Consider the following 22610-nt stretch of genomic DNA (forward strand, 5'->3'; position numbering starts at 1 on the left):
AAAAAGCATGTGAAAACAGACAGCAGACTGACAGGCCCGCCTCAGTTGTGACTGTTGACCAGGGGTATTTTTAGCTTTTGAGGCAAAATAATAATAGACTATTAAAGCTCCTCTGAGGAGTCTTTAGCTAGTTGTTTGACAGGTTGAAATTGATACTTAAGCCTCTTCAAGACCATTAGCAACAAACGTTATATTTTAACTCTTAAAGCCTGGAAACACTGTGAGGGATCAGGTGTCACTACAGATGATTGAAAGCACACTAAAGAACAAGCATTTTTTAAAATATTCAGCAGTAAATATTCACAATTTGACAAATTTCACCATCAAGGTAAAGCAAGGTGGTATTCTTTATCAGTGAAAACTATCTTTGGATGTTCAGGACAAGACATGGAAAGTAACAAGATGCACATTTCTGTCCCCAGTGGTTGCCAACATTGAAACAAACCAACTGCCCCTCACAGCAGCTTCAATGTATTTAAGGTGACATATCACGCTTTTTTTCATCAATATATATTGGTCTAAGAGGTCCCCAAAACATCTCTTTAAAGTTTATGCTCAAAAAAACACTTTGAAATCAGATTTTGGCATGCCTGAAAAGCCCTCTTCTTCAGTCCTCCTCAGAACACTCTGTTTTCTCTCTGACCACGCCCCCTCAGGAAGTGGATGTGCCTCGGCTCTCCAGCACGTTGATCTAATGTTTACATGTTGGCTGAATATACACGGCTGCTCACAGACCACGTTACTTCAACCCTCTGAATCTGATCCAGAATCTGATCCTGACGGAGAGGCGCCTGTAGCAGGACCTTTCTGAAGGATTGGTCACAGATTTAGTGTTTCTTGTTGTTTTATTTGTCAGTATGTAGACGTGTGTCTTGGTACACAGCTACAGCTACAGCTACAAACATGTAGCTATGTGGCTATGCTAATTAGCGCTAGCACTTATCCATGATAAATAAAAATCATCCACTAGATCTTCAAATCTGCAGACGTGGGGAGTAAAACCGACCTCTGCCAGAAAGGCAGCGGGACCTTTTCTGAAGGATTGGTCACAGATTTAGTGTTTCTTGTTGTTTTATTTGTCAGTATGTCGACGTGTGTCTTGGTACACAGCTACAGCTATGAACATGTAGCTATGTAGCTATGCTAACTAGCGCTAGCACTTATCCATGATAAATAAAAATCATCCACTAGATCTTCAAATCTGCAGACGTGGGGAGTAAAACCGACCTCTGTGTTTATTAAGACAGCCTACAACTAGCATGCCTCCCTCCTAAGCTCCTTGTTAGCACACATTTGTGCAGGGAATGAAAAACGGGGGAGGGATTCAGTATTATTTTATACAGTCTATGGGCTGAACAAGCTCCGAGCTCTGACTCCGTGACAGACCGGATATTGTTGTTACGTAACAAAAACAAGGAAGTCTGAAACGGCTCGTTTCACACACATTTACAGAAAGGTGGAGAAATCAGAACAGGGGCAGAATGGATTTTTTTCATTCTCGGGGGGTTTGTAGACATGCCAGGGAAACATATTCCAGGTAGAGAACCATTAAGAAGTCCATTTTGCATGATATGTCACCTTTGATACTGCAAAAACATGAATTCACCACATATTTGAGATGAGCATATGCATTAACATATTTGGAGATCCACACGCACATTTGTAGATGTGTGATGTTCGTTTTTCTAGGTCATAAAAAAGCTGCTTGAATACCTCTCACACCCTCCTTCAATTGGTTAACCTTTAAGTCAATCAAAAGACCATGAATAGCCAAACATTTTCATAGTTAATTCCTTTTTTTCATTTTCTTTCACTATGTTTGTCAAACATTTGCTGATTCCAGCTTCTTAAATTTGAGGATTTACTGTTTTCCTTTGTAATCTATGAGAGTGAATGAAGTGGCTTTGGCTTCCTGGCTGTTGGTTGGACAAGAGATGCAGTTGTAAACACTTGGGGTTCTCAATAATTGTGATGAGTTTTTCTTCACAATTGTTTGGCATTTTATAAACTTAAGATTGATAGATAATTTAGAAAACTAATATTTTCCAAGTAGTGAAGCGTAGTAGTGATATATTGTCTCTAAAATCAAAAAGCCTTCCAGACACTTCAATAGATCCAGCATCAAAACCATGCCCGGGAAACAAAGCAAACTCTGTATTCACACCACAGGGTGAGTTGTGCTTGCGAGAGACAGGCAGAGGTCATAGGTCAAGCGCCCGTCTTACAACACTCACATGGTTGCCACAACACGCGGCACCGTGTCAACGACGGCCATCACACAGGTTTGATCCGAGCTTCTTGAAAAGATGAAGGGGAGAGCAGAAGAGGAGGTGTGTGTGTGTTGACACTTTCTCCAGTGTTTTTTCTCTCACACATGGGTGTTCAAACACACATTCGAGCTGTGAACTCTGATTTCTGGAGGGGGTTGTTGGGTCATTAGGCCAAGTCAAAGCAAGCATCCAATAAGTCTCTGGAGTTTTTTGAGATCCAAACCACACAAGAAAATGTCCCAGCATACATGTGTGCTCAGTTTGAAATGTTTGCCACTGCTCACTCTCAAACATAAACCACATGTTGCTACAGAAATGTGAACCAAAGGGAACAAGGAACTGAGACACAGTGACACTAAGCTCATCAGAAGACACAGGTGGCTGTATACAAAAACAATCGACAATTTAACCTTTGAGGGCCGGAAATCTGCACAAGCTGGATCCCTTTGTTTCTTTGCTTTTTAAAAGAGGCATACACATGAAATACAGTGTCAGTGAATTATTCAATGCTGGGACTTAACTTCAGATATATGTGAACACATATATGTGTGTTCATACAGAAAAGGGATATTTTCCACTTTTAAAACAGTCTTTAACTGGACCCTGGACTGTCAGTTCACAGCACTCTGAACTGCATCTTCATCTTTGATGATTCGAGTCGATCGAATCAGTGAAACCACAAATGTTCTGTAATGTATCGTCTAATGTAGTAAATTAATCAAGGTTTTGAGTCAGAGCTGTAAACCATAAAGCTGTTAAACAGCAAACATCAAATATTAACTGATATTTGTCTGTTGTCACTCAAAAGTCTAACTAGATGGACATGAATAACTTGATTTTGACCACAGTCAAGGAACGGCTTAACCAATGAATGAAACATATGTCAACTTGTTGTACTGTTTTGTGACATCATTGTGATTTAATGTTTACATTACATTTTATTCTCTTGTTTGAAACTGGGTTTTTACTTTAGGTATTTATTTCCTGACTCTCCACTGATGCATTTCAATGTGTGAAGGTGGATTGTATTTCTAGATAGTGCATTTAGGATTAATTAATTCATAATTAAACAGTAATTATGTATATGTATCTATTTTATTTTGGTTTACACAATTAGAAAAGCCTGATATTGCCAAAGCACAAGTGTTCATTAAATGCTGGTATGGGATCGCAACAGTATCGGTACCAGCCAATAGCAAAGTCCAGGTATCAGTGTCGGTACTTAAAAAGTTGGATTGGTGTATCCTGACATAAAGAAGCCTTCAGTCTTGGATCTCATATTCCTCGGAGCCTGACCAGGCTGTGACCTGGCCTGAGGGGCTTGGGAAAGGTCACAGTAAAGGCCATGGTCAGTTCAGACTCAGCCTGACACAGCCAGCTGGATGTGGAGAGCATCCATCGCTCAAATGTTTCAGAAATTATGACTGCCCAGTCATGAGTCGTGACCTGACTGTTATTTAAAGCAGTCAAACAGGGCAAGTTTTAAAATGTTGCAACAAGTGCTTTTCTCTACTCTACAAGGCCGACTCAACACATTTATGTGAACACTTTCAGCACCACAAGCATCAGGTAACTGTTATAGTCATCATCCATGAGTCATGAAGCAAAACATAGATCCAAACATGTACAGGAAAAGTTCAAACAGATAGCTTTTTGCTGAAAATGTTGGTGCTAAGCCAAATACAGGAAATATTTTGATCTTACAATACCAGTCTTTTTACCAATACTTTATACCAGTATGGGACTTTGGTTAAGAACTAATGCCAAACACTTTGCGGTAGAAGATTTTTCCATATCAAAAACACTTCTGACACAATCACTGAAAAATGAACATATTTGAGCTGAGTATGGTGGCTGACAATTAACTGCAAGTGTCCAGCAGATTTTAATTTGTAGTGCTTTTGTTTGTTGTTTAGACTTGACATGCAGTGTTCTTCTGTTGCAGTCCTATTCTGAGATTGTTTGTTTTCAACTTTGAATGGGTTCTGTCTTTCTATCACATTTACTATTAATGCATTTTTGTCTCAGCAGCAGCATGTTTGTTTAACCGCAGCATGGTTCTATCTTTGCATTGTTTGCACTGTTTCAGCATTTTTCATTTGTAGCTGAATGTCATTGTTTCTGCATTGGCAGCCAGTTTCTCATGATGGAAATCCTCAGGATTATTGTTTAGAGCTGGCAGATGTAGAAAAGTAGGGTTTATTTTTAACTATTTGCTGCACTTTACAGTCCAAACTATTAATAACACAAGAAAGAATATGGACATATTTACTGATAGATGTTGTATTTGTATCATTGGTTGTATTTCCAGGTTGTGAAGCAATTGATCAGTCCTTTAACTATTTTTCAGTTTACTGTACCTTGACATTCACTCTTTTACGAGCTGCCCAAAAAAGGCTCAACTGAAGATTTAGTGTGACTATTTCTCTCACATGCAGCAGCACAGCCCTGGCGGTTCAGGTCTCAGGTCTGCCCTTGACACCTTAAAGAGAGGAATCCTACCCTGGGAAGGGGCTGGGGAGGACACAGGAGAGCTGTAAATCACTTCATTTTTCTGCATTCACACGAGTGGTGAGCAGCTCTGAACTTGTACTGCATCGTAAGAACCTGTGAGGGTCCAGGTTGCTGCACACCCCCCCCCCCTCACACCAACAACACCACACGAGTAGAGAGGATTGGGGTCAACCAGCATAGCGACCTCAGTTGAGAGACCCCTCAAAAGAAGAAAGAGAGAAGCCCCTCCCCCTCCACTCATCTGACAAATCAGAGAGCATCACATCTGAGGAGAGATCCTTTCATATCGTGCAGTAAAGAGAGACAGACAGCTTCATTTCAAACATGAGCGAGGAGCTTCATGAGGACACGCAGCGAGTAATTAAAAACCAATAACAGCATGTTCAATTAACGAGGATTTAAAGTAGAAAATCCCCAGTTTCCCATCATCCATCCATCTATCCCGCCTTGTTCTTAATACCAGCTCGCCCTGGTCTTCATTTGGAGAGCTGAATCCCGCTCCCATCTGCTCGGCCTGGGTGAATGTTTAAAACAGACCTCGCCTAGTTTCTGCTGCTGACACCTCTGCTGCCATTAACAAGCTGTTTCAAGTCCAAAATCACTATTTCACACAATTTCTTTTCCCCTTTCTGCTCTTTCCAGAGTTCTGTTGAAAGGAGACAATGAAATGAAGTACGAGGCCTTTTTTCACACTTCTCCTCCTCCTTTTTCATCCTCACCCCATTTCTCCACCAAAGCCCTTTGACATAAACAGAGTCCATCTTTCCAACTCTCTATAAAGAGGCCATCCAGCCTCCCTGGGAGCTTCCACCCCAGACAATAAAACCACATTACTCTTACACAACACTGTGTCTAGTGCTGCGCTTCACTTCTCATTCATTATTTCACCCCCTTTGCTTATCCCTGTCTTGTGTTTTCCTGAATTTCCCTATCTTCTTGTCTGTTTTTACGACTTCCTCCTTCTTTTTATTAATCCCACCTTAATCTCTTTCTCGAGCACATCGCTGCATCTAGCAAGCTTCAATGGCTGATTACTCATTTGCACTTAATCCAAATATTCTTGGTGCAGGCCTTGATAGAAAGTTAAGGTCAACTTCTAACAGCAGTCCAATAACACACACATACTGTTTGCACTGAGAGGGAGAGACAGCAGAGGAAGCAGGAGGACAGATATTTGGTTTCACTCAGTTTATCCCTTGGTCTTCTTCTATCTTTGTCACTGAAAAGACAGAGATTCACTAAAAACATGAGTCTATTTATCAAACTGAGTGAGCATCCAACCAGTGATGACTCTGAGGTTGCACTTCAGAGAGGAAGAGGAGGAAAAAACTCGGCAGCAGCCTGAGAGAAGTAAAAAATAGATCAAAGAGTTGGTCCCGGCCTTTTCAGCTGCAATCACAACCCAATCACATTGTGTTCTCGCAGCGCTCTTAAGAGAACGGGTCAGTGGTGCTTTATTGTGAGTAGGAGCTAGCCTAATGAAAGGGACAATGCGAAGATTAGCAGTGCCGGCGAGGCGGCTCAAACTTCACCCTGGCTTTAATTGCTGCAAACAAGAGGAGAAGTAGAGGCAGGGCAAACAGGGGACAAAAGAGCAGGGTGAGCGCAGGAGGAGGAGGTAAGAGGAGGTATGAGAAGGCTGGATGATAAATGGAGGTATGGCCTTTATGGAGGTGTAGAGTGTCCATCTGGCCCAGGCTGGTGTGGGATGTGTCAAGGAATGTGTGTGTGCTGGTGGGCCAGAAGGTCCAGGACCCTCATAAACCATGAATGAAAGCAGAGGATCTTGTATTTACACAATCCCTGTGGTTTAAAGGAAAGTACCTTGAAAGTAAAGTCTATAAACAGATATCAGGGTATGAATGCAGAATCTGTATGAGGGACACCAAAAATGTAGCTTCTTAATGAACTATTCAAAGACAGCTGAATGTTTTCTGCCATGACAGTTACTTTTTATAATTCTGACATGTGTTAATTTGTCTGAGAAGATTATTGTAAATTCTTTATTTGATCCTTAAAGGAGGGGATGTGTCGTCATGATTGACAGCTCTCTTGACAAATGCGGCAACTATCTTCACCGGATTATCAGGTTAGAGGAGGAACAGTGAGAGAAACTGTAACAATCACTAACACAAGAGTCACTGTACTTTCCAGAAGTATGACTGTCTGCTTCATGTGCATGCACTGTGTGAATATTGTCTCAGTGATGTCACCCATTGGTTTCTGGAGAAGGGGTTTGGAAGCCAATCTATGAAAGTCACCATAATGGAAATGCTGACTCAGCCTAACTTTCTGTCAACTTAGGAACCGATAAAGAGCTGGAGCTGAGGCGGACCTCTGAGTAAACAATTGCATCAGGATGGCAAGATGTTTGATTGGTGAGTTAAATGTGTTTTTTAGTTAGCAGGAAAGGTGTGACATTAGATTGTGGCTCCACTGGCCACATCACTTCTTCACATGCCTTGGATCTAAAATGATGAAGCAAGGTATTATAGCTTAATTTTTTTTTTACAATGTAGGGAAATGGAGGTATACATCATCCATATTTACATGCATTTAATGGACAAAAGGTATACTCATTCTCTCTTTAACTCTATGAACAAGCTCACCTGGAGTTTTTTACTATATAAGGGATGCATTAAAGCCTGAATCAAGCACCTTTCCCAAAGATTTGTGACCCTCTTCCTCGTATTCAATCACGTATTGACATAGAAATGACCATTATTGAATTCATAAACACAAGTACATAAAGAACAGCAATGATGTGCTTAAGATTTTTTCCCCCTAAGGCAGCACATCAAGTAATCCAGTTGTAGACAATCACACTGTTCATGATGAAGATGAGTTTGTTTTTTCTTCTGAGGATGCACAGTCAGCAACAAGCACCAAATGAGTTCCTGCAGGACTGAAGTTGCAGCGTTGGTTTAACAGCGAGTTAAAATAAAAGGATAGTTGATCTTTCTTAGATCCCCTCTGATGAGTATGTTAGATGTGTTTGTCATGTGTGCTGGCACTACAAGAAACAGTGAGAATAAATAATGGCCTGTCTTCGCGGGCTGTAGCATCCGCAGTGTAACATTTCTCCCCTCTCCTCCTTTCATTCTATTATTCCTTTTCTCCCTGTGTTGAAAGACGTGTCAGACAAAGTTCCAAAAATTGATGCTTACACGCAGGGACAATGATGTCATGTCAACCCATAAGATAACCAACGTCTGGGCTGCTCAGACAATGATGCATCAAAGCATCTGGGTCATAAGAGGACAGAAGGCTTTGAGGGCATACAAAGATGCTGCTAGAGACAGAGGTGGATCATCAAATTCCCTACAGTAACCCACTGTAGGAGATAATTTAAAGACAACTAAGTTGACTTTTAACATAACAAAACCAACTGACAACTGGCAGGCACTCACCAGTCCAGAGCACGTTGATATGGCTGCTGAGGAGGCCGACAGGTTACGGATAAATCCCTGATACAGACAGTTGTGAAACTCTGTATCATCCATCACCGTGGCAATGCCATCTGAGCCGAGCGTCTGCACCGTGAACCCTGGGCCGACCACAGAGGATGGATGCAGGTCCAGGTGCATATCCTGCCCGAAGGCGGAGAGCCGGTAATGTAGGGAAGAAGATGAGAGGGATCTCCTGCTGCGATGACTCTGCCTGCTGACATCGTGGGTCAGGTACCCTCCATCTGAGTCCACCTCCACCGGGGTCACAAACACGTAATCTGAGAGGAGAAGAGGGATGGAAATGAAGTCAGATGAAAGAAAATACATTACAAAATATTTTCTTCTGTATCTTCTGTAACTGATTTGTGTTTTAATATACTGCTGAGCCTCCCTTCTGCTTCTTCCCATCATTTTCCAGAGAAACAATGGCATGACTCATTGCAAACCTTTCTTCTTGCTTCACACATCATTGAAGAAATTACAATGGCATCACTTGCAGTGTTGCATTATTCAAAAACACAACATCTGGTGATTGCTTTGCCTTCTGCTTTATATTGTCAAGATAATGTTGGTGAAGCTCTTTTTGAAAGCATGTCTTTCAGCATTTTGAATGGGTTACAAAGGTGACATATCAAACTGCATCATATATCATCAAGCTCAGAAAGATGTCAGTGTTATAAAGAAATGCACCCTTTAGCTCAAGAGCAGCATCTCCACATGCTCCTGTCAGAGCTGTCAGGAAAAAAACACATCTGTCCCTAAAACAAGTTTGTGTTCAGTGAAAGGTTCAATGCACAGCTGTAGCACAGAGTGCAGCACTTCACATGGAACACAGATGACTTTTAACAGAAGCCAAAACGATTAGATCATACTTTGCATGTCAGATATGGGTTGAAACTTTACAACACTAAGATGTTTCAATTTCATACAGTTGTGGTGCTCCTTTCAGATAAAATGATACATCTAGCTATTTCACCACCAGAAAGCAGGGTGAGATTTCACCCTAAAAGCATAAATTATGAACATTTTGTGAGTTTAAAAAAAACATCAAAAGATCTGATTCTTCCTTGGGTGAGACGTGTGAATTCTTCAGGATTTCTCCTCAGAGAGAAAGTCACCCCCACCTTTCCTCAGTAAATCAAAGTTTCCAAACATCTCAGCAGGTTTCCTTGTTTTTTTTACAGGTCAAAGCAGCCAGAGGGGATTCCCTGAGTGTGCAGTGCACTGACTGGACATGCCTCCAAGCCATTGCTGCAGGGTTTCCTTACATTTTTTTATTCACACAATTAACTGTAAACCTGTGGCAATACATCTTAATTACAGTCATTGTTTCACTCAAGGGCAAAGATGGAGCCTATTAGTTATATTTTCACATTGCGTCCACAAACATGGAAAGATGCCAGTTGGAGAAAACATCCACAGATGTCAGAAGACGAGCACTCACCGTGATTTAATCCGTGGCTGTCGCTGGAAGAAGAATAGCTGGCTGAGACGGTGTGGGAGGTGTGTGTGCAGTAAACGTGCAGCGTCTGCAAAAAAGAAAAAAAATCATAAAGGGACAGGTAGCAACAGGTTGCAGCACTTTCAGGAGTGGAAGCAGAGAGGTGATACATGAACTTCTTGTGTTTAAACATGTGTTGAATTTGGGATAAGAACCACTTGTGTTACTTTTCACCACCATCAATGATCATAGCAGTTTGTCAGTGATATAAATCATGAAGACTGACACGTTTCTTTGTTTTGCGCGCAAACCAGCAACAAGAGTGTGCTGGGTGAAGAGTGTATACACTTTAAATAAAGTGCCACATGCCTTGATTATATTCCAGGATAAGAGTGTGGACAGGAGCTTGAGTGATGTGCAGCCGACCAGCGGGATGGGTAAAGTCCATATCAAGAGAAAGAGGCAATCCATGGTGACGGCATGCAAGCTATACCTCCCCCGTTACCTCCGCAAAGAGCGTAAAAGTCCTAATAACCTGCGATAGCGCATAATGCAGCGTGCACGCATTGTCTGGAGGTTCTGGTCCCCGCTTTTCTCCTTCAGGTGAAGTCTGCAGGTTGCAGCAGCCGGTGGTGCGCAAAGACGCAGAGCGCACTCATGGGTGCATGTGTGTGTGTTTTGAGTGTGTGTGAGGCGGAGGGGCAGGTAGCGGTGTCGGGGATCACCGGGAGGAGCGCTGACTGAGCACTAAGCCCGGTCTGTGAGAGTCGCCCTGCAGGATGTAGCACAAGTCAGCGGCCAGCAGCCAATCAGCGCGCAGCATCATTTACCACGCGGAGATAAAAGAGAAGAAAAAGAGATTCTCCTCCTGGCAGCAGCAGGACTCTTGCTGCTTTCACGTGCCGCTCGGAAATCTCTACTTTGAAGTTCCAAGATGACTCAAACGAAACTTTTATTTCCCTCTTTACTTTTATTTTATTTGAAACATAGCATGTCCGTTACTATTTTAGTTCGTTTATGAAAGAAAAACTATGATTAAACAAAAGTTCAGACGAAAGATAATATTGCCCTATCAACATGTGTATTTCTCTTGTTACTCATGCTCATGTCAGAATGGTCTTAAAACTAAGACCAATGAAATTTACTTGGGATTAGAACACCAGCCCTGACAGGCATTTTTTCTCTATAATCCTATTTGATTATACTTAACCACAATTCAGGTGGAAATGTACTATTTTACTGAATTAATCTTAAATATGTTGTTTTGCATCAAGATTGTAAAAATACAAAATAAGCATGTTGTAAACTTGACCTTTACTAAATATGTAGGACTAAATGGTTTCCAGCTTGTTTTAACTTGAAACGTCTTAAACAACCTTTATTCAAATATTTATCTTTAAAAAAAAAAAAAGGGGGGGGCTTAAATGACATATATGTAAGTTTAACAAAGGTCAAATAAAGCTTCCTAATCTCCCACAATAGTCAAGCAACTCAAATACAAAGATTGGCCAGATGGTGGTGCTGTAACAAGGCAATGTTGTGCTGTTGCCAACAATGAATGAGCTTATGATTCTAAACTTGCACCACTACATTTCATAACTTAACACAAATGTGGTGCACATATAGTCTTAGCAGGGGCTGTATTGTCAGTGGATCTGGCTTTTATATATGAACATAGATAAGTATATTTATTTGCAAATTAATTAATATAAATAAGAGCAGATTTGACTGACTCCTGGCCTGTCACCAAAATGTTTCCACTTCAAGAAAGTGATTCATCAGGATTTATCACCCCTAAACGTCTGGTCACAGTCTATGTGCTACGCCAACTTTGTTTTTTTTATTGCCCTACATCTCTGCCTTGGTTTCCCCACAATTATTCACACACGAGATTTCATTTATGTATCTTCTTTGAATTGCAGGTTTTCTTGTTGTGGTTAAGGCTGCAGTTACACAACTGGCAGCTATGATGCACGAGCATGAGAGGATGCAGATTTCCTGGATGCTGCCTTGGGCTCAATACTTTACTGCTCTAGCATAACATGATCATTTGCAGGACTCCTCCATGTATGTCAGATCATTTCAGGCACTGTTTCATCTTCAAAATGTGGAACTCTGCAACATGTTTTGTCCTAGTGTTACAAGTAACATTATGCTTTCATCACACTGTATCAATCTACCAACACAAACAATACAACAATGCATGTGAGTGAAGACTAAAAACAAAGAACAAATGACAGCACAGGATGTAAAACAAATGCAGGCCTAAGCTTAATAAAAACAAGGATTACGGGTGTTTTATGTTGGGCTTACACCAAATATGGTCTGCATGTGTTTCTGAAATGTTTAAGTTGACCACACATAAGAAAGTGTGCTGTGTTGCCAAAAACGAATGCTGTATTTATGTGCCAATCAAAGTCTAGATCTTTTAACTCCAGTGTGTTCTCAGGCTTCAAGTCATCATGTGAAAAAAGAAAAGATGCTTCACAGATATGTTGCATTTCATTACTCCAAATCAATCTAGGTCACTCTTTGAGTACAGCAACAAACAGTTAAAGCCAAGTGTTGTTTAAAAAATTACATATGAGCAGAAAAAGTGGATTTACAGTATGTGAATTAATTTTATTTTTAATTAATTAAAAAAATAAAAAGTAGTAGACCTTTTTGTACTTTTTGGGGTTTTAATTGATGCTGGCTTTAAGCTCATGAAAATGAGTGCTAAGTCCAGCTGGAGGAATGAAGTGCTCTAAAACCTCCTTTCCTGAAGACATCTATGTGTGATGACTCTTGATGCCAGCCTCAGTCCACTCCAAAGTTACTGAATCAACTTTTGTTGACAGTCCTCTAAAGGATGCGGTCATCTCTGCTGCTTTTGCACATTGTCCTACCACACTTTTTCTTCCAGCCATCTTTCTCAATATGCTTCTATACAGCCCTTTGTGAACAGCCAGCCTTTGGAGGTGTGGATGATAGTCCTCTGTAAAGTAATTTACTCAAACTCTAAATTATATTTAACAATAGTTATTACCATAATTACCAAAATGAAAACTGAAATATGTTTGAAACATTTTAGTCTATGTGTGTAATAAGTCCGCAATATATTACATTCACACTTTCTGAAATAACTGATGAAAAATGTTGAACTTTTTCAACATGTTCTAATTTGTTGAGTTGCACCTGTGTGTTGTGTTTGGTATGCCTCCATAACCCCCGTAAAAGTGAACATTTCTGGCCCCATTTGAAGGCAGAGTTATGCTTTACTCAGTTGTCCCCTTGTAGCAGAGTAGGTTATTTACCTTGGCTAAAACAAGGCATGTTGTTGAGGTGTTAAGGAGTCATGTCATTAAATCTGTCCTGCTGAAGTGAGAAACTGCACACACAATTTACTTGTGTGAACAGGTGGTCCTGAAAGAGCCTCCTCCATTCTGGCTTGCAAACACCTGGACAGGTCAAAGGCTTGCACTGACAGACACTCAGCTGAGAAGCACAGCCAGCTCACTGCACAGGTATTCACACCCTGCCGAGCAGAGTAAGGCTTCTCTCAGCTTGCACAAGCTTTTCTGGCACGAGCTGTGAGGCATCAGCTTAATAACTCCTGAATATCCTCGTAGAGATTGTTCAGACCAGGGGTTCCCAAACTTCATTAGCATGTGACCTACAAAAGACAACAGCTAAATAATAAACACATGCTGAACACATCAACTCTGAGAGGGGAAGAAAAAGACAAATTCCACCCACTGACAGGTGCCAATGTAAAGACAGATAATAATAATAATAATAATAATAATAATAATAATAATAATAATAATAATAATAATAATAATAATAATAATAATAATAATAAAAATGAAAGTGATAATAATAATAATAAAAATGAAAGTGATAATAATAAAAATGAAAGTGATAATAATAATAATAATAATAATAATAATAATAATAAAAATAATAATAAAGATAATAATAATAATAATAATAATAATAATAATAATGATGATGATGATGATGATGATGATAATAATAATAATAGTAATAATAATAATAATAATAATAATAATAATAATAATGTATTTATCTGTATGGCTGCATAATGAAAAGGTTATATATGAAGACATCACATCACAGAAAAAATAAACAGATAAAAGGTTCAAACTGATATACATAAATACACAGATACAATCATAAATAAATAAATAAATATAGTCAAAATATGGGATAAGAAATTGTCATGGGAACAAAAAGATGGATTAAAAACATTTAGAAAATAATTTAAACACGTTTTAGAATAAATGAATACATTAATTTAAAATTCAATCAAAACTGTGAAATCACCAAAAAGTAAAACTGTGAAAGTGATTTTAATTAAGTGATTTTGATGATATCACAGATTATGGTAGCCTTTTGTGGCTCATTGGTGTAAATTTCAACAATTTTGTCCCAAAGATCCTGCAGAATAGTAAATAATCAGCCCCACAAAGCAGTATAGTATCTGATCAGACCTGAAAGACTTCACCTGTGATGAGAAAGTGGATTTTCTGCCAAATGTCTGGCAGTAATGAACGAATGAAAGACAGAAATTAAAGCTGAAAGATTGTTTTGTTGATTTCTTATTTTCATGTTTTTTTCCTAATGCTCTTCCTCTCTCACTTTACTGAGTTTATATTCTGCTATGGTCAAGCACTTTGCAGTTATTTTTAAAAAAAGGTTCAATGTTTCTAAAGGTTCTTGTAACTTAAAAGTTAAAAATTAAAATGAAAAGATAAAGACTTGTTTCAGAGACAGTGATGTAGCTGCTGTGCAGAGCAGGTTGAGTGACTGTGACGTTGTTGTGTTGCCCTCTAAGTCAGACGTGTTTATAAAGGCTTCTCCAACTGACACCAGATGGGACTGGTGTCTTCTTCTGTCCTGGAGAAGTAGTGAGAGCAGAGGACAGTGAGTGACTCTCTCTGGTGGTCCAGAGCACAGTCAGCAGAGTCAAAAGGGGTCATAGACACGGGGTTGAGCCCTTTGAGGCATGTTAATAGAAGACAGCAGAGTGAGACAGAGCCTGCTATCCTGTGCCTTCATGAAATGCATTTATTTAAACTTTATGATGCCACACCATGGACAGAACTCTTTATGGGACTAGACCCCAGTGATAATGTCATATCTCATCAGCTCATTACAGTCTTCTTGTCATTAAGACAGAGGATATAATTTGGTGGCCCTGTACTTGGCCTAAGTGTTGGTGTAAGTGTTGTTGGTGATTTGAGGATGCTGGAGAATATCTGTACTTTGGAGGGTAATTGCACTGTCATCTGCACAGTGTGATGAAAAGTAAGTGAAGAAACACAGCCATACTGTTTCACACTGTTTCCACAAATTCTCAACGGTTGGTTGTTGTATGAGCTGCTCATGTTTGACGCTCTGTGTCACTACTTAAAGCTCCTTTGTGAAGTTTTGAGTTGGTAACTTTGACTGTGAAGCCATGACTACAAAGGCAGAATGATCTTGGATCCTAATGTAGTTGACTGAAGATTTATGAGAAGGCATATCAAGAAGAAACTGGCAGCTGATGATTGGAGGCAGACCTGAAAGAATGTAGTGATTGGTTTGTATCATAGACTGAATAAAACTATGGATAGAATAGCAGCTAGTCTGAGTGAGGCCAAACTTTTGAGAGCTCCCCTTGTGACTGGCTGCAGTGTGAGTCTTAAAGGTTGCTCACTCAATTTGTAACAGAAGAAACATGGGTCAAACTAGAAAATTAAAAAACCCATTAAGATTTTCTTAACTAGGCTTTCTGTCATGAAAATTCTTACGCTGATTGTATGAAGTGTTTTTTTTGTTTGTTTTGGTTTTGATTAGTTGTCTGAAAGACTGACTGAAAGCTCTGTTAACATCTCTACCTCCTGCAGTGTCCTTTTTTAAATCTTTTTTTTATTTTCACAGTTCTTACGAGAGCAAGTTTCATTGAAACACACAGATATAATCATAGACTGTATAAAATATGGACGTAGTATCCGTGACGTCACCCATCTGTTTCTGAAGAGCTGTTTTGTAGTGATGGACAAATGAGGCTTCGCGAATCTCTAGTTGTAATTTGTGACTCCTCTAGATGGCGCTCTCTGTTCAACAAAGGGTTGAAAGCACACTGAATTGCCATTCATTGAGCCTTTATTTTTAAACCAAGAGCGCCATCTATAGGAGTCAAAAAATACAATTAGTGGTTTGCGAAGCTTCATTTGCCCATCACTACTGTTTTGAAACCAATCGTCGGCGGTAGCCATATTGCTGCTGTGGAGCCAGTGTGTTGTAAAGAGGCGGAGTTTGAGCCTCCTAGCCAACCGCTACAGTGTTCCTGCAGGCAGCTAAGCCTCTCATTGGAAGACTCGTAATCTCGTTTCTTGTACCAGGCTGTAAACATGTTTATTTCTGCTGTAAAGATTGTCTTTTTCCCATTCATGTGTATGTGACTGGAGCCAGCCTCAAGCGGATTCTTGATGAACTGCAGCTTTTAGCACTTCCGCTTTGGACTCATATTTTTAGACCGGAGGTTGCTGCTTGGATATAGTACAGTTCATGAGGATGCACAAGCACAGAAATGTATGCACAAAAATATTCTATAAAATGAAGTATAAAACAGTAACAGAGTAATTCAGTGTTCCATCAGAGCAGAGGAGGGACAGAGTGAGGAAAAATAAAAAATAACACAAGAGTCATTGAACCTTTCATAAGTGTCTGTTTTGAATCATTACAACAGTCTGTTCAGCTGTGGGCTGCCCTTTTTCTGCCACCAATCTGAGGGGTCTTTGACGTTTTATCTGTAAGCTAATGTGTATTTTGGTTAGCAAAATGGGTGTGACATCGGTCCCGTGACTCCTCCAGCTAGATGCTCCTGCACTTCTTTTAAGTCCACCTGTGCAGTATGTCAGTGCCCATCAAGGCGGAACCTTGGCCTCACTTCTCACAATGGGAGGAGATGGAGACATGCTGTCCAACAGTTAATGGTTTGAATACAGGATTACAGGAGGAGGCTGAAGCCATGCAAACGGCCACTTAATAATGAGTTAGAAACTGCTTTATAATCTATTTTAAGGGTAGCAGTAAGCAGAAACATTAACCTCTTTTGGTCTTAGAACTCTGAATACAATGCTAAAACTAGCTTTTTAGCGTCATCCATTTCTAGATTATCAAACAGCTCAACTACCCCAACCTAACCCCAATCACCACTGGCTGAGAATAATTGATAGCCTCATCACTTTTGTGGACACAGACAACCAAGGCTCCTGTTAATCTCTGGCAGATGAAAGTATAGATAACCACAGACATATTTATTCAGACTACAGACTGGCCAACACTATAAAGAGCTGCTGTGTGAACTTTCTTCTTTTTGATGAATCTGTTCTGTTACTCCTTGGTTGCTTATTATCACACACTGTATTACACAGTTCAAAAGCTATTGTGGATCAATGTTTTCAGAGTCTCCAGGGCTGGCCAGTAAAAAAAACCAAGAGGCTTTTTGTAATTTGTCTGATATTTGTTCTGGCCTCTTCTCAAAGACATTCTATAAGGGCCCCTTGTTGCATTCATTGTAGTATTTCTCTGGCCCTGTATACTCAGCACCCTTTTCCTCCTCAGTAAATTTGATTCTCTCTCTCTCTCTCTCTCTCTCTGGAAATATATAGTTTGTATTGTTAGTGGTGGCTACACATGTTTTTAAATCTGAACAGTGTTACACTCAGGCACACCACAGCTCGTTGCAGCGTGCAACTGTGTTGACAGATGATGTGCTTATTTACAGCACGCTTAACCAACTGTCTGCTGCCCTTAGCAGTCTCTCATCTCCCTCCGTCTCTCATAATGTCTCTCCCGCAGTATGGTTGTTGGGTTACAAGAGTTTGTCAGGTCAGTCTGTTGTTTGTTTCCCAAAAGAAACACAACATATCCGGTTGCAGCTGGAAATATAAGCAGTTGGGTTTCTCTGGTCAAGGATGGAAATAGATTGTAAGGTTTAGAGACCACACTGAGATGAGATCCATTCTTAAAACCTTCTGTCCTGTGAACAGAGCAGAAAGAGCCTGAGGTACAGATTTAAACGCACAGAGTTACTCAGCATGTGTGGAGCTTAAACAAAGCTTTACAAAGTGACTCAAAGTGAAGGACTCTGTGCTAAAATAACCCAAAATGCAGACACAATTACTATCTACTGTTTGTGTAATTTAGAGATTATGCAGTGGCAGTGAACTCTAAGGGCCCCCTAAACAATATAAAACGACTGGTCTATGATGCAAAGTGTATTGGGGAGTGTCAGACCACATATCGCCAGTACAATCTGGAGGCTAAGTGATGCACAAGGCACTAAGAGGTTGGATTAAGTCCCTTGATTATTCTAAAGATGTGTTTTGGGTGTAACATGATTAAACCCTGTGCCTGCTATCATTTGCTCTGTAGGCCAAAACTCCCCGCTAAGTGATGGAGCCATAAATCCTGTTTCAGGCCTACTTTAAGAAACTTATGAAAATGTTATTTTAAAGGTGACATATCACGCTTTTTTCATCAATATATATTGGTCTAAGAGGTCCCCAAAACATGCCTTTAAAGTTTATGCTCAAAAAAACACTTTGAAATCAGATTTTGGCATGCCTGAAAAACCCTCTTCTTCAGTCCTCCTCAGAACACTCTGTTTTCTCTCTGACCACGCCCCCTCAGGAAGTGGGTGTGGCCCGGCTGTCCAGCACGTTGATCTAATGTTTACATGTTGGCTGAATATACACGGCTGCTCAGAGATCACGTTACTTCAACCCTCTGAATCTGATCCAGAATCTGATCCTGACGAAGAGGCGCCTGTAGCAGGACCTTTCTGAAGGATTGGTCACAGATTTAGTGTTTCTTGTTGTTTTATTTATCAGTATGTAGACGTGTGTCTTGGTACACAGCTACGAACATGTAGCTATGTGGCTATGCTAACTAGTGCTAGCACTTATCCATGATAAATAAAAATCATCCACTAGATCTTCAAATCTGCAGACGTGTGGAGTAAAACCGATCTCTGCCAGAAAGGCAGCCGGACCTTTTCTGAAGGATTGGTCACAGATTCTGTGTTTCTTGTTGTTTTATTTGTCAGTATGTCGACGTGTGTCTTGGTACACAGCTACAGCTACGAACATGTAGCTATGTAGCTATGCTAACTAGCGCTAGCATTTATCCATGACAAATAAAAATCATCCACTAGATCTTCAAATCTGCAGACGTGTGGAGTAAAACCGACCTCTGCCAGAAAGGCAGCAGGACCTTTCTGAAGGATTGGTCACAGATTTAGTGTTTCTTGTTGTTTTATTTGTCAGTATGTCGACGTGTGTCTTGGTACACAGCTACAGCTACGACATGTAGCTATGTAGCTATGCTAACTAGTCTGCAGACGTGGGGAGTAAAACTGACCTCTGTGTTTATTAAGACAGCCTACAACTAGCATGCCTCCCTCCTAAGCTCCTTGTTACCACACATTTGTGCAGGTAATGAAAAACGGAGGAGGGATTCAGTATTATTTTATACAGTCTATGGGCTGAACAAGCTCCGAGCTCTGACTCTGTGACAGACCGGATAATGTTGTTACGTAACAAAAACACGGAAGTCTGAAACGGCTCGTTTATCACACATTTACAGAAAGGTGGAGAAATCAGAACAGGGGCAGAATGGATTTTTTTCATTCTCGGGGGGTTTGTAGACATGCCAGGGACACATATTCAGGTAGAGAACCATTAAAAAGTCAATTTTGCATGATATGTCACCTTTAAAAGATAAACTGATCTTTGTTATCATTGCTCCTGAGAATACTTCCTTAAATAAGCCTTAAAGTGGAATTTTAAAGTAGAAACATTTCAGTAATAATTCAAGAAAAAATGGCTGAATCAAATGAGAACCCAAGTCAAAGCAGATACCATCAGATTTGCTGTCAATGTTCTGTGACATTTTTTTAAACTTGGCTACCTGAATGTCATATCGGCCCATGTCCAGCAAGTCAAGAAAGAAGATCTTCATATGAATAAGACCATAATTTCTAAATATAAGGGCACATCAATGACACATTCAATGTGTTTGCAACCACAGTCAGAAGTGTTATATAACAAAGTACTTCATTACTGGATTAGTACCGTCTTGAATTATCTGCTATAATTACTTATAGTGTTTATTTTTCTTACTTTTTAAATTGTATTTTTATTTTACACTTGGCTTTAAAAAAAAATCTCTTTTCATTTTCAAAGAAGACTTGTTTCTTTAGCCTTAATGCAGCCAGGTTGAATTATCGATTACTTAATCTTGTATCACTGCACAATACCTCTCCTACACCAGGACCAAGGTCGACCTAAGAACATTGGATAGTAACACATTAAAAAGACAGATCCTCAGGGCTGCATGGTGGTGTAGTGGTTAGCTCTGTACAGCAACAAGGCTGCTGGTTTGAATCCCTGACTGGACAAGAACCTTTCTGTGTGGAGTTTGCATCCTCTCGCTGTGCATGCAAACTCTTGCACAGTAACAGCTGGGATAGACTTAAGAGCCTGTTACCCCAGACAGGTACACAGGATGGAAGATGGGTGTATTCATTGAGTGAAGGAACAACATTAACATGATGAAAACAACAGATGTATTATTTCAAAAACAAGAAGAGAGAAATGCTTTAGTACTTTTTGCTTCATGATATCATACTAAATAATGCACCGTTGATAACATTTTGCTGGGGTTACTGACCCCAAACCACCTCAAAAGTGAGTACTTGCAAAGGGCACAGTCTTATCTGAATTAAAACCAGTGCTCCAACATCACATGTCACCAATTACACTACTGTCAATACATTTTGCATACAGAGTTGCTCCTTTGAGACCTTTATTCTTCATTGTTGGTTAGAGTTGTGACAGTGGAAGCATTGTGTTTCTAATCAGAACCAGGACCTTTTATTTCTGGACGGTCAACTAAGGATTTACAAGGATATAGCTGTTAACTCAAGAGTTTGTCCCCCCTACCCTTATTTCCCCTCTTATTCACTTTCATTTGTTTGTTTCCCCTGTGGCACTGCTTCGTCCAGTGTGATCTAAAGAATTTTTCAGGCATTCTTCTTCTCATCTGTCCTGTATCTGGTCTCTATTTCAAACCTTAAAATTTCCCTGACGCTTGTATCTGTGGGACTGTTCAGGGTTCATTTCTGTCCTTTCTTCCAAGATTATATTTGGCTGTGTCAGCGGTTGCCACAGTGGCAGATCTTGTCCTCTGCAGCCCTGCGTGATCTACTGCTGCATGCAGATGGAACAGATTGGGTACAGACCAACCACATGCAGGATGTGTAATGTGACAGCTTGAGTTTGTATGAGAAGATCCATCAAAAAGGTTTAGTCTCACAGAGTTCTAAATAAAATACCAGGTCATGTGTCTGAAAGAGCGTTTCAAGTATTAGTCAGTGTCACTGATAGCCTCATGCTTTCATAAGAAGCTGTTCTGCAGACATACCTTCTGGCATCTCTCGGTACCCCCCACCAACATCAAAGACATGTAATGCTATAGTTCAGCTCACAGCTGGTCAGTCGAGACCTCTGGTCCTCTGATCATCTGTGGTATTAGTCATGTATAAAGTTTGAGAGAACAGCACAGTGCAGGTTATATGACCCAAAACTGTACATCCTACCGCAGCTTACAGGCTTATAAAAATATCTTATCTTGTCTGTTTCGTATCAAGGGCTATACCTCCAGAACTCCAGAATATGTATTAAGGTGGTAATCTGTTAAACGCTGGTTTTCAACAGAAACCAAAGTCATGCATGGGGCTATAGCAGAAGTGTCCGCAACTCCCTGGTCCTTTAAGTGGACATTCAAATCCCTACTAATCGTCTAGTCTAAAGGTAAGATTACACTCAGACACCGGTCAAAATTGGACACAATTTATTTGACTTGGCCAAACACTGAATCATAGAGTCTGCAGGTAAACAATGTCAAATTGTTTTGCTGAGAGTCACTAAAGTTAGCAGAGTTAGCACCACCAGCCTTCAGTGCTTGCAGGTTTACATGCCTGTGCTGGTTACACTGTGGTCCAGTCATAGACAGTATAAATAATGGACGTAGTATCCGTGATGTCACCCATCTGTTCCTGAACGCTGTTTTGAAGCCAATCACAGGCGACGGCCATATTGGAAATGCAGAACTCAACCAGGCATAGTGTGATGTAAAGAGGCGGGGTTTGAGCCTCCTAGCCAACAGCTATCAATCATTCAATCAATCAATCTTTATTTGTATAGCGCCAAATCACAACAAACGTTATCTCAAGACGCTTTTACAAACATAGGAGGTCTAGACCACTCTGTGTCAAATTATGAACAGAGACCCAACTTCAAGACAGGGTAAGACTCAGTCTGACCCCACCTTAATCCATCATGAGCATTGCACATCGCTGTATTTAGCTAGTTACAGTGGTGAGGAAAAACTTCCTTTTAACAGGCAGAAACCTCGAGCAGAACCAGACTCATGTTAGACAGCCATCATGCCTCAACCGAGTTGGGTCTACAAAGACAGATAGAGGGGAGTAAGAGAGAGAGGTGATAGTGATGAGACGAGTAGTAGAAGCTATTGCCGCTGGAGTCCAGCACGTCCGTATCAACTGGAGTCCAGATCGTCCGCAGCAGGAGGACGTCTACGGCAGCTCAGAGGAACCTATGAGACAATGGAGCTCAGGGACTCCAGAAAGGTCTATGGTTAGTAACTTTAATGGGACAGGCAGAGTTAAAGTAAGTGATGAAGGGGTTGGGGGGAAGGGGGTGAGCTAGGATCCCAGTGTGTCAGTGCGCCAGTTCTCCCGGCAGTCTAGGCCTATAGCAGCATGACAAAAGCTGGTCCAAGCCTGAGCCAGCTTTAATTATAAGCTTTATCAAAAAGGAAAGTTTTAAGCCTACTCTTAAAAGTAGAGAGGGTGTC

At 40.4% G+C, this 22610-nt stretch overlaps 1 protein-coding gene across 2 annotated transcripts in view; it reads right to left on the reverse strand.

Moving 5' to 3' along the window:
• The window catches only part of adamts18 (ADAM metallopeptidase with thrombospondin type 1 motif, 18), an 83833-nt gene extending 73274 nt beyond the window's left edge, over positions 1-10559 (reverse strand). The window contains exons 1-3 of one of the 2 annotated variants that reach the window (XM_034679056.1): positions 10044-10559; positions 9678-9762; positions 8195-8511 (exon numbers count right to left, since the gene is read on the reverse strand). In XM_034679056.1, coding sequence (XP_034534947.1) covers positions 8195-8511; positions 9678-9762; positions 10044-10145 — 504 coding nt within the window. In that variant the 5' untranslated portion in view covers positions 10146-10559. The remainder of the gene's footprint in view (positions 1-8194; positions 8512-9677; positions 9763-10043) is intronic. The other variant, XM_034679055.1, reaches the window with a different exon arrangement.
• Positions 10560-22610: the final 12051 nt, after the last annotated feature.

Source organism: Notolabrus celidotus, chromosome 3 (assembly GCF_009762535.1).
Source record: "Notolabrus celidotus isolate fNotCel1 chromosome 3, fNotCel1.pri, whole genome shotgun sequence".
NCBI lineage: Eukaryota > Metazoa > Chordata > Actinopteri > Labriformes > Labridae > Notolabrus > Notolabrus celidotus.